At 43.8% G+C, this 13,154-nt stretch overlaps 1 protein-coding gene across 1 annotated transcript; it reads left to right on the forward strand.

Annotated features, from left to right (window-relative positions):
• The first annotated feature begins 6,170 nt into the window (after window positions 1-6,170).
• LOC115177285 (galactose-specific lectin nattectin) lies at window positions 6,171-10,149 on the forward strand. Its single transcript, XM_029737922.1, has 6 exons — window positions 6,171-6,553; window positions 7,264-7,374; window positions 7,708-7,839; window positions 8,468-8,619; window positions 8,805-8,926; window positions 9,220-10,149. The coding sequence occupies exons 1-6, from the start codon at window positions 6,466-6,468 to the stop codon at window positions 9,380-9,382; spliced, it is 768 nt and encodes a 255-aa protein (XP_029593782.1). The 5' UTR covers window positions 6,171-6,465; the 3' UTR covers window positions 9,383-10,149.
• Window positions 10,150-13,154: the final 3,005 nt, after the last annotated feature.

The following is a 13,154-nucleotide window of genomic DNA, read 5'->3' on the forward strand; positions in this document are numbered from 1 at the left end:
GTCACAGACAGCCGATGTGTTGTGCACTGAAGTCCACAAGCGAAGGGGAGGAGAGCGCGTAGATAGTGCCGTGAAGGAGTTATATATACAACGCGCAGAGTGTATATGTGTGTTTGCGTGTGATCAGGGGTGTATTCATTCCGCTGATTCTGTTGAAAAATGTTTCTTAAACGGAAGCAAACGGAACGAAACGGGGATAAACATACATGAATTCGTCCAATAGAAACTCTCATTTGCAACTGTTGGACTAATGATTACACCCTAGATCAGCTAGAAGCAGGCTAGAGTACGCAAGGCGGTATTGAATGTGCCACTGTCTGTCACCTTGATTAGCAAAAATTATCTCAACCTGTTGTATCAACCTCATGATGGGTACAGGGAAAATTAGAGAATCATGTAGTAGCCTAACCTATCAATGTTACACTGAGCTGGGTGAATGGAATATGAATGGCAGTCATCCAATATGCTGTAATAGAACTAAGGCCATGCTCATAAAAAAATAATCATCCTCCCTCATTTTAAACGGCACCGACCGCCACTGATATCAAGAATGGTCCACCACCCAAAGGACATCCAGCCAAACTTGACACAACTGTGGGAATCTCAGACAAGTTGAAGCTGTTCTGAGGGGGTGCAACTCAATATTTGGAAGGTGTTCCTAATGTTTGGTATACTCCGTGGATATTGCATAGCACTTTGTTTTAGAGTCCATTTTTTACCCAATATTTTATTAAGAGAATGTAATAACATCTTAATACTATAGTTTCTCCCGGTTTCAGGTAGTGTGAGCAGACTGCTGCGTGATCAGGCTCGTTTCACCAAGCTAGGATTCAGCAGGCTACAAAGTTTTGCTGAATTGTTTGAAATAGTAACAGAGAAAATACAGGGGTTATTGTTGTTGTGTTGTAGGACTGTGAAAAAAAGTGTTAGATTGTATTTAAATTTCTTGAATTAAGCAAAAATAAAAAAATAAAAAAACAAGCAGTGACTAAGGGGTGATTGATTGGCAGCTTTATTGAAATACCTTCAGCGGTGGGTAGACAGACACCAACACAAATAGATACCCACTGTCACTTCTTCATTTGTTTTGGCTAGTTATACATACTGCGACTGGGATTCAATCCATTGCACGTTGTAGAAATGCACATTGTGTTTAACTTTAAAAGGGAATTTACACTTTATTACCGCTGCGTTTACACTGAATTTGATTTCCTTCAACAAAGGAAAATTGCATTTAAAATGCACATTGTCAACAGTGCAACCCTACAATGTGCCTTCTATTGAATTCCTGTCACTCTAAGCTTATTTCATGGTCAGTGGTGTCTTTCACCCGCTGATTCAAGGGCAAGTAATGGGGATGGCATCCATGTGACAGATGCGGCGGTAGGTGAAGTCACACGTCGGACCAGGTCTGGGAAAGGGAGGTAGGGGGAGAGAAAATATGATGGGCAGGATGGAATTGAAGTCACAGAGAGGGAGAGAGATAAGACAGAAAAAAAGTAAATGAGGAGCAGACAAATAGTGGAGAAAAAAGACAGGACTGAGCAACTGAGATATTTTGAGTCAATGGTGTGCGTGTCATGTTGAGATTGTTGAATGGGTTGCAGACAGTACATACTCATTTGTGAGCTTTGTGTTGTCCACCCATCTCCAGTCCCCCTCTATCTCTCTGTCTGATAGGCCGATCCATAAGTAGTTATTAAACCCACCAATCCTACTGGCCTCGTTTTCCAGGGCTTCCTATAAACAAACACATGGTTATGATGATCATTTACAGGTACATGAAGCCACCACTCAGGACACTTTGTGAAATTCACCATTGTAAATAGAGAGAGAGAGAGAGATGGAAAGAAAGAGCGAGAGAGAGAGGGAGAGAGAAAGAGAGACAGAGACAGAGAGAGAAAGAGAGAGAGAGAAAGAGAGAGAAAGAGAGGGAGAGAGAGAGAGAAGAGAGAGAGAGAGAGAAAGAAAGAGAGAGAAGAGAGAAAGAAAGAGAGAGCGAGAGAGAGAAGAGAGAGAGAGAGAGAGAGAGAGAGAAAGAGAGGGAGAGAGAGAGAGAGAGAAGAGAGAAAGAAAGAGAGAGGGAGAGAGAGGGAGAGAGAGAGAAAGAGAGATTTCGCTATAATCCTACCTTTGTACTGTATGATAGATATAGTATTTACTATACCCAGCTGTGGGTTCATGTCCTGTGTCAAATGTGGAATGTCCCTAGATTTATGAAAATGTTGCTGCAATACATTATGGAAATATTCAGAGAACTTGATAAAAGAGGTAGGGGAATGTAGACTGGGCAATGTTATTAGGGCCACTAATCACATGAACCTGACCATGTGACCTCCTGGCCCTGTCCTAACCATCTGGGAACATACAGTATGCAGCATATTTGATGGGATACGTTTGAACAAGAAGTACTACTCATGATCACATAATGAGCAGTTATTTAGGAGATCAGTGATTTGTCCATCAGTGATTCTGTGCCGTTTGGTGACAATGGAGTTATTCTCTAACGAGTACATAGTGTTTGCTGGCTAGTGCTAACCTGTGGCAGAGCAGTTTTGTGCCAGACTGACATAGTCACCACATAGACGGCTGTAGCGACGCAGCTCAGAAATCAGCTTCAACCTCAGGGAGGCCAACTCTTCCTCAGGGGTCTCCCCAGGTTGAGTGGCATTTGACAGGGGCTCTGTAGCTGCCTGATTGGTGCTGATGGATACAAAGAGGCCAATCAGCACAAGGAGGAAGCCCTGCCCACTTCTCCCCCCTCCCCCACCGGGAACCTGATTGGATTGATCAAAGAGGGAGCTCAACAGAGTTATATTATACAGTATACATGTCAATCAGATCAAATCAAAATCAAATCAAATGTATTTATATAGCCCTTCTTACATCAGCTGATATCTCAAAGTGCTGTACAGAAACCCAGCCTAAAACCCCAAACAGCAAGCAATGCAGGTGCAGGTGGCTAGGAAAAACTCCCTAGAAAGGCCAAAACCTAGGAAGAAACCTAGAGAGGAACCAGGCTATGAGGGGTGGCCAGTCCTCTTCTGGCTGTGCCAGGTTGAGATTATAACATCACATGGCCAAGATGTTCAAATGTTCATAAATGACCAGCATGGTCAAATAATAATATTCACAGTTGTTGAGGGTGTAACAAGTCAGCACCTCAAGAGTACATGTCAGTTGGCTTTTCATAGCCGATCATTGAGAGTATCTCTACCGCTCCTGCTGTCTCTAGAGAGTTGAAAACAGCAGGTCTGGGACAGGTAGCACATCCGGTAAACAGGTCATGGTTCCATAGCCGCAGGCAGAACAGTTGAAACTGGAGCAGCAGCATGGCCAGGTGGACTGGGGACAGCAAGGAGTCATCATGTCAGGTAGTCCTGAGGCATGGTCCTAGGGCTCAGGTCCTCCGAGAGAGAGAAAGAGAGGAAGAGAGAAAGAGAGAATTAGAGAGAGCATACTTAAATTCACATAGGACACCAGATAAGACAGGAGAAATACTCCAGATATAACAGACTGACCCTAGCCCCCCGACACATAAACTACTGCAGCATAAATACTGGAGGCTGAGACAGGAGGGGTCAGGAGACACTGTGGCCCCATCCGACGATACCCCCGGACAGGGCCAAACAGGCAGGATATAACCCCACCCACTTTGGCAAAGCCCAGCCCCCACACCACTAGAGGGATATCTTCAACCACCAACTTACCATCCTGAGACAAGGCCGAGTATAGCCCACAAAGATCTCCGCCACGGCACAACCCAAGGGGGGGCGCCAACCCAGACAGGAAGACCACGTCAGTGACTCAACCCACTCAAGTGACGCACCCCTCCTAGGGACGGCATGGAAGAACACCAATAAGCCAGTGACTCAGCCCCTGTACTAGGGTTAGAGGCAGAGAATCCCAGTGGAGAGAGGGGAACCGGCCAGGCAGAGACAGCAAGGGCGGTTCGTTGTTCCAGAGCCTTTCCGTTCACCTTCACACTCCTGGGCCAGACTACACTCAATCATAGGACCCACTGAAGAGATGAGTCTTCAGTAAAGACTTAAAGGTTGAGACCGAGTCTGCATCTCTCACATGGGTAGGCAGACTATTCCAAAAAAATTGAGCTCTATAGGAGAAAGCCCTGCCTCCAGCTGTTTGCTTAGAAATTCTAGGGACAGTTAGGAGGCCTGCGTCTTGTGACCGTAGCGTATAGGTATGTACGGCAGGACCAAATCGGAAAGATAGGTAGGAGCAAGCCCATGTAATGCTTTGTAGGTTAGCAGTAAAACCTTGAAATCAGCCCTTGCCTTAACAGGAAGCCTGTGTAGGGAGGCTAGCACTGGAGTAATATGATCACATTTTTTGGTTCTAGTCAGGATTCTAGCAGCCGTATTTAGCACTAACTGAAGTTTATTTAGTGCTTTATCCGGGTTGTAGTAACAAAAGCATGGATTCATTTTTCTGCATCATTTGTGGACAGAAAGTTTCTGATTTTTGCAATGTTACGTAGATGGAAAAAAGCTGCCCTTGAAACAGTCTTGATATGTTCTTCAAAAGAGAGATCAGGGTCCAGAGTAACGCCGAGGTCCTTCACAGTTTTATTTGAGACGACTGTACAACCATCAAGATTAATTGTCAGATTCAGAACAGAAGATTAACAGAAGATCTCTTTGTTTCTTGGGACCTAGAACAAGCATCTCTGTTTTGTCTGAGTTTAAAAGTAGAACATTTGCAGCCATCCACTTCCTTATGTCTGAAACACAGGCTTCTAGTGAGGGCAATTTTGGAGCTTCACCATGTTTCATTGAAATGTACAGCTGTGTGTCATCCGCATAGCAGTGAAATTTAACATGATGTTTTTGAATGACATCCCCAAGAGGTAAAATATTTAGTGAAAACAATAGTGGTCCTAAAACGGAACCTTGACGAACACCGAAATGTACAGTTGATTTGTCAGAGGACAAACCATTCACAGAGACAAACTGATATCTTTCCAACAGATAAGATCTAAACCAGGCCAGAACTTGTCCGTGTAGACCAATTTGGGTTTCCAATCTCTCCGAAGGAATGTGAGTTTAACAGTCAGATGAGAGTTTAACCTGATTAGAATAGAGATGACAATTCATTCTCCAGTAACAGTTCTACGTACAGGATGTATTTTTAGATGCCATTTAAATGAACCTAAACATTGTAACAAAGTGACTTGCCCAAACTTGATACACAAAAATACACACACACACACACACACACACACACACACACACACACACACACACACACACACACACACACACATACACACACACACACACACACACACACACACACACACACACACACACACACACACACACACACACACACACACACACACACACACACGCGCACATGCACATATGCACACGCACACGCACACAGTGATGTAGACCCACAAGTTTATTTTCCCTTGCTTAGATTGGTAGATTTCCATGTTCTCTGTGTAATATCACTGGTACATGATTAGTTAACCGTTCATAAATCAAACGTGTCTCTTTTTCCGCTCAGAGTTGGTGTTGCATAGCAACGTGGTGTGTGTGTCTGTGTGTGAGTGTCGGGAAATGGTTGGAAAGTACAAATTGTGGAAATAACGTTATGCTGGACCTGAATCAGATTTGAACGGGAAAAGTGGAGCAATAGACGTGGTGCAATAACAGAAAATCTGTCACGGAATTAAACCCAGCTGGCCATGCAGAGTTGGATCAGTAGTCTCAGTGAACAATCAAATGCTACCGAACAAAGTGGATTTGTCACAGAGTTTGAACATTATTTGCCAATGGTCGGAGCGATCAAAGTTCTCTCTCTCTCTGTCACTAAACATGACAGTGCAGTTTCATGAGGTTGGCAGAGAGGTTTACTACAAAAGCATGACATTGCACTTTAAGCCAAATGCTGTGTAACGGCATGGGTTTACTTGTTTTGTTTTCACAAATGAGCAGCTGCATCAATTCCACGTGTATATGCACACACACACACACACACACACACACACACACACACACACACACACACACACACACACACACACACACACACACACACACAAATCCAGTACTTTTCACAGAAACACACACAGTATGATGGACCCTCCCATTTCCTGCCAAACTCTCCCCTCAGTTCCAATATCTTGAGAGTTTTTGCTTAAAAACACACACACACACACTGACACTCACACACTCTCCTGACTTATCCCCCTGTCACACAGTCCTTCTTGCCAGAGAGAGACAGAGAGAGAAAGAGAGAGAGAGCAGGTTTGATGCAATACTAAAAGAACCACCGGTGAATTTCTGGAGGAGCAACAATAAATACTGCTAAAGGATACTGGGCAACTAACTTTATTTACAGTTAGTTACGAAGTTGGGAGATTCTGCAATAGTTAGTATTAGTAAGTTAACTAGTGATTGTAGTGAGAAGAGCTGGTGAAGAACCAAATCTTCAATCATGGAGAAGGAAGAGAACTATACCAGCCTACACGAGTTTACTGAGGATATCTCCAGCAGAGGAAACAAGCCTATCCTAAACAACCAAAGTAAGTGTTTGTGTGTGTGTGCGTGCGTGCGTACTAGCGAACGTGCATAAGTGTGAGATTGACCATAACTCTAAGGACACGGTGTCTCTTTAGGGAATAGTCAGTGTGAGTTTTACAGATAGTCTTTCAGTTTATTGGCTATCATCAGTTCCTTTGGAATCCTTTAGAGCTAATCCTTTTAAATATTTTTGAAGTGATTGTCACCTTATGGTTCCATGTTAGCCCACTGTAAAATCGTAGACAGTTACAGATAGATTAGAGAGAGGTTGTTCATAGTCAAAGGACTTCTGAAGCATGAAAGGTGAATGACAGGTGAAAAACAGTCAACTCTCACACTCTGATTTTCTTACTGCCACTGATTTGACAGATTAATGTTATTTTGAAGAAGGTTTGACTTTTCATTTTAAATGTAACCTTTATTTAACTAGGCAAGTCAGTTAAGAACAAATTCTTATTTACAATGACAGCCTACCAGGGAGCAGTGCCTTGTTCAGGGGCAGAATGACAGATTTTTACCTTGTCAGCTCAGGGACTCAATCCATGCAACCTTTCGGTTACTGGCCCAACGCTCTAACCACTAGGCTACCTGGCGACTTGCAATGACTGTTATATGTGGTTATTTTTACCTATAGTTTAATGCTAAATGACTCCAATGTAAATGAAATGTAAATGTGTCACTCTTTGCATTGAGCTGTAATCTGTCCAATCAGATACCCAGGGGCTGAAGAGGGGGTCAGAGTGTCTCAGAGGTCAGACTGCCCTCTTTGTGCTGATTGGTCTATTGGCATCCATCTGTGCCAACATCGCTCTGAGCGTGCTCTGTGAGTAAACATCAATCTCTCTCTCTCTCTTTTTCTCTCTCTCCAACCCAGCACCCCCCCTCTCCCTTACTCTTCCTCGTCATGCCTTCTTTGGCATGCAGAATGGTAACGATAGTTGTGGGAGTTGTGCAATCCAAGAGGAACAAAAGTCCAGAATTGTGAAATGTGCTCCCTCCCAGAACTCTCACTCTCTGGCAGCCCAGGCTGTTCAGTCTTTATAACACGCTGAGAGCATTCACTATTTTTAAAGAAACACCAATTTGTCCCAATCTGACCTCTCAATTCTGTATATATTCCTCTTTTTCATTCTCTCTCTCTCTCTCTCTCTCTCAGTATTTAGCAGGCCGTTACCTAGTGTTCCCCTGGAGGCAGCAGCTCTGACCCTGAAGCTGAACTCAGTTCGAGGACGTTATGTCCGTCTCTGTGATGACTACTCCAAACTGGGCCAGAGTTGCTCAAAGACAGGTAAAGGGGGACTAAGTGTAATTCAGAGTGGATAGATACTTTAGACAACTGTCGTTCACTATTACATTATTTCACGTAAGAAATGGTGCACTGTAAAGGGGTTGCCGTGAAGTTAACAGTTACTTACAGGCATCTGTCAACTATAGATTTTAAATTGATGCGGCACTACTACTACTACATACCAGTTAAGTTGGTACAGCAGAGTGCTGTAAAAGGTGCAACAGAAATAGAGCCAGAAACAACAATACCATGCACCCACTAGTGGTCAAAAGGTTTTTGGTGCTCCAAGAATACGGTACAGTACTGTATTCTATGGGACGGAATTACAGTACCATTCCAAATACAGCAATTCTTTCCCTGCCCACAAAATGTTCCCACAACGCAAAATATTTTACAGTATGCTGCAGTAAAACGTTTCACAGTATTTTACTGTTGATAATACCCCAAATGACCATATCAATTACAGTTTTACTTTAGTGTACACTATACAGTATACATAAAACATTAATTACCCATGCATACTCACTCATCTGTCTCTCTTTGTCCTTTTCATCCTCACCTCTTCATCTCTTTTACCTCTCTATTCCTGTTCTCCTACTCTTCTCTTTCTCCTCTCCGCTTCTCACAGTAAGGAAGTGTAAGGAGTGTCCTGAGGGCTGGATTCATGTAGATGAGAAATGTTACTCCTTCAGTAATGACAAGATGGACTGGCCGAGCAGCAGAGACAGTTGTACTTCCCTGGGCAGCCACCTTACCATCCTGCACAGCAAGGAACAGCATGTAAGATTGTGTGTGTGTGTGTGTGTGTGTGTGTGTGTGTGTGTGTGTGTGTGTGTGTGTGTGTGTGTGTGTGTGTGTGTGTGTGTGTGTGTGTGTGTGTGTGTGTGTGTGTGTGTGTGTGTGTGTGTGTGTGTGTATTTGTGCATGTGTAACCTCATTGTAACCATAACTGTGCTTGCTTGTAGGACGCTCTGGAAAAAGAGGCCCGGAGGATTGGCGGGTTTGACTATCACTTCTGGATTGGCCTATCAGATATAGAGAAGGAAGGGGATTGGAGATGGGTGGACAACACAACACTGACAAACAAGTATGTGAAGCCCATTCTAAATAACCCACTATCACGTGTTATAATGAGAGGGAGGCAAATAGTTACTTTTCTACACTCTCATTCCCTTGCTCCCTTTCTCAATTATTTTCCTTCTTCTTTCATTCTATTCTCTTGTTCCCTCTTTTTCTACCTCTTTCCCTAACTGCCTCCCTCCTTTTGTTTTTGGCCTTTCTATTTCTCTCTCTCTCCCCTACCCCCTCTCTTTCTCTCCCTCCACCCTTCTGTCTCTCTTTCTCTCTCTCTCATCTCCTCTCTCCCTGTCTCTCTTTCAGGTATTGGAATGAGCATAGCTCTGAGCCTGACAATCATCAGTCAGGAGGATCACATGGGGAAGACTGTGCCACCTTGGACAGCCATTCGCTGACCTGGTTTGACGTGCCGTGTGACAACATCTACAAACGCATTTGTCAGATGGATGCCATCCGGCTAGACTGAATCACAGGACTAAAACCAAGCCATGAACTTCCCAGTCATCTAGATCTGCCATCCATGTATTCATAAATGATGGCAATGTTGTCTTAAATAGTTTATCCTTTTTATGTCTTTCAAGCGATTTGAGATGTTTTAGTGCAATGAAAAGCGCTTTAAAAGTGAAATTACAGTTCTTACTGGAAACATCAGAACTGGAAACTGAACTAGGTTATGGATCAGATGTACTCAACTACACTGCCAAGTGTGCGTATTACTTAGCATTTTTCAGAAACCATAAAACAAAATGGGACAGGAGAGGTTAAGGGAAGGACTAAGATATCGAATGACAAGAGGAGATAAAGATAGTTTTATGGTATAGCTAGTTTCATGAAATGTTCATTCCGTACTGAAAATAACAGATGCAAACATTTAGCAAATCTGGCACCTTCTGCAAGGAGAATTTAAATTCATGCACTCAATTTAGTAAATCAGCTACTGCAATCAAAGAGGTAGATGCTCTAATCAACTCTGCTGCTTGCCAAACTGATTGCTGTGATACTATTGAGCAATCTGTATGCCTTTTTTTTATCTGTGTGACCTGTACAGAAATCTCCGAAATATACTGTATTACTGCACTAACCATAAAAGTGTATTCCTGAGAGTTAATGTGTCAATAAAAACTGTATTTTCAAATGAATTACTCTTCCTCTGATGTATCTTTCTGGTTTGTGTCTGGGTTTTTTCCAATGCATGTTACATTTTACTGGAATAAAAAAAAAACATTTAATTGACTTTGGTGAACATCTGTTGCTTTCTCCCGTGTCTTTGCTCATCCACTTTTTTATTGTTCAATGATGTAGCCTGAAAAATGATTGCGTTTTCATGTTTTTTTTTACACATTTAAATACATTTATTTGCTGAAATTATGTTTTTTCATTCGTATTTCTAATCTAGAAATCATATTTTTATTTCTTTAAGACAACACTGTTTCTTACATAATATTTTGCCTTGGTGTTGTACAACAGAGGGTGGGAGGAGGGGAAACTTCCATGCAGCTGGAAGGAGGAAGTAGTGTTACCAATCCAGAAGCCAGGGAAGGACCCAACGAGGCCAACCAGCTATCGGCCAATAGCTTTAATTATGTAAGATTATGGAACGTATAATTACGGAGAGGCTAAATTACTTTCTGGAGATCAGGTGGCTATTATCGCCACATTAGAGTGAGTTCAGGAAGGGTAGGGGAAATATGGACCCAGTGCTCTGCTTAGAAGCAGAGGTCAGGAAGGCTCAGGTGAACAAGGAGACTGTTGTAGCTGTCTTTTTTGATGTGGAGAAGGCGTATGATATGATGTGGAAGGAGGGGTTGTTCATCAAAATTGATATTATTGGGGTAGGAGGAAGAAATTACAACTGGATAAAGGATTTCCTGTTTGGTGAGGGTGGATAACGGTACACCGCAGGGGAGCGTGATTAGTCCTCTGTTGTTCTCAGTCATGATCAATGATGTTAACTCTCAGGTACGGCCGGATACTGGGAGGTCGTTATTTGCAGATGATGGAGCCTCATGGAAGAGAGGAAGAAATGTGCCACACATAGTCAGGAAGGTACAGGAAGAAATCGATGAGTTAGAATGGTGGGCATTAATGTGGGGATTCAGGTTCTCTGTAGAGAAAAGTCAGTGTTTTTTTTTTTGCCAGGAGGAAGGTGGGAGATGAGGAACGCTTGAGGTTATATGGGAGAAACTTGGAGAGGGTTGGGGCCTTCAGGTTCGTTGGGGTATACTTTCCTTCTTCTTTCATTCTATTCTCTTGTTCTCTCTGTTTTGACTGACCTGGGTGGGTAATACCGAGGTGACTGTATGGAAGGGAGTTTAGTCCAACGGTAGCTGTTCCTGTAAATCCACCATGGCTACTCCCGCCTCCAAATCAAATCAAATCAAATGTATTTATATAGCCCTTCTTAGATCAGCTGATATCTCAAAGTGCTGTACAGAAACCCAGCCTAAAACCCCAAACAGCAAGCAATGCAGGTGTAGAAGCACGGTGGCTAGGAAAAACTCCCTAGAAAGGCCAAAACCTAGGAAGAAACCTGGAGAGGAACCAGACTATGAGGGGTGGCCAGTCCTCTTCTGGCTGTGCCGGGTGGAGATTATAACAGAACATGGCCAAGATGTTCAAATGTTCATAAATGACCAGCATGGTCAAATAATAATAATCACAGTAGTTGTCGAGGGTGCAACAGGTCAGCACCTCTACCGCTCCTGCTGTCTCTAGAGAGTTGAAAACAGCAGATCTGGGACAGGTAGCACGTCCGGTAAACAGGTCAGGGTTCCATAGCCGCAGGAGCATGGCCAGGTGGACTGGGGACAGCAAGGAGTCATCAAGCCAGGTAGTCCTGAGGCATGGTCCTAGGGCTCAGGTCCTCTGAGAGAGAGAAAGAAAGAAAGAAAGAAAGAAAGAAAGAAAGAAAGAGAGATTTAGAGAGAGCATACTTAAATTCACACAGGACACCGGATAAGACAGGAGAAATACTCCAGATATAACAGACTGACCCTAGCCCCCCGACACAAACTACTGCAGCATAAATACAGGAGGCTGAGACAGGAGGGGTCAGGAGACACTGTGCCCCCATCCGATGATACCCCCAGACAGGGCCAAACAGGCAGGATATAACCCCACCAACTTTGCCAAAGCACAGCCCCTACACCACTAGAGGGATATCTTCAACCACCAACTTACCATCTTGAGACAAGGCCGAGTATAATCCACAAAGATCTCCGCCACGGCACAACCCAAGGGGGGGGGGGGGCGCCAACCCAGACAGGAAGACTGCATCAGTGACTCAACCCACTCAAGTGACATACCCCTCCTAGGGATGGCATGGAAGAGCACCAGTAAGCCAGTGACTCAGCCCCTGTAATAGGGTTAGAGGCAGAGAATCCCAGTGGAGAGAGGGGAACCGGCCAAAACCTAGGAAGAAACCTAGAGAGGAACCAGGCTATGAGGGGTGGCCAGTCCTCTTCTGGCTGTGCCGGGTGGAGATTATAACAGAAAAGGAGGTTCGTTGCTCCAGTGCCTTTCCGTTCACCTTCACACTCCTGGGTCAGACTACACTCAATCATAGGACCTACTGAAAAGATGAGTCTTCAATAAAAACTTAAAGGTTGAGACCGGGTCTGCGTCTCTCACATGGGTAGGCAGATCATTCCATAAAAATTGAGCTCTATAGGAGAAAGCCCTGCCTCCAGCTGTTTGCTTAGAAATTCTAGGGACAATTAGGAGGCCTGTCGCTTGCATCCAGTAGTTGATCTAGAAGTGTTGGAGAGACTACAGAAAGATAGGGATAGTGTTGATCCATCTGATTTGTTCAAGAGACGTCTGGATACTGTGTTTCAGGATTCTGTGGCCATTTACACAGATGGTTCAAAAGATCAAAGGACAGGAAGTACTGGGTCAGCATTTGTAGTGCAGGAATGTGGGGTGGCAGTCAGGAAACGTATTACAGATCATCTGGCTGTATATACAGCGGAGCTGATGGCCATACTGTTGGCCTGGCAGTGGTTGGAAGAAGTCAAGCCAGACAGAGTAGTTGCTCTGATTCATGTGCAGTGTTGATGAGTCTCCAGTCATTTAGCTCACGGAGTAGCCAAGACCTGCTTTATACAAACCCAGTACACTAGGTGGAGGCAATGCAACATAACGTTGGATGCCAATCGCCGATTAGCCACATCGAAGAAGATAATATTTCGCCACAAGATGGCACTACTTTAAAAGCAACCATCTGGTCCGCTCAGTCC

This window comes from Salmo trutta, chromosome 37, assembly GCF_901001165.1.
Source record: "Salmo trutta chromosome 37, fSalTru1.1, whole genome shotgun sequence".
In the NCBI taxonomy this organism is placed as follows: domain Eukaryota; kingdom Metazoa; phylum Chordata; class Actinopteri; order Salmoniformes; family Salmonidae; genus Salmo; species Salmo trutta.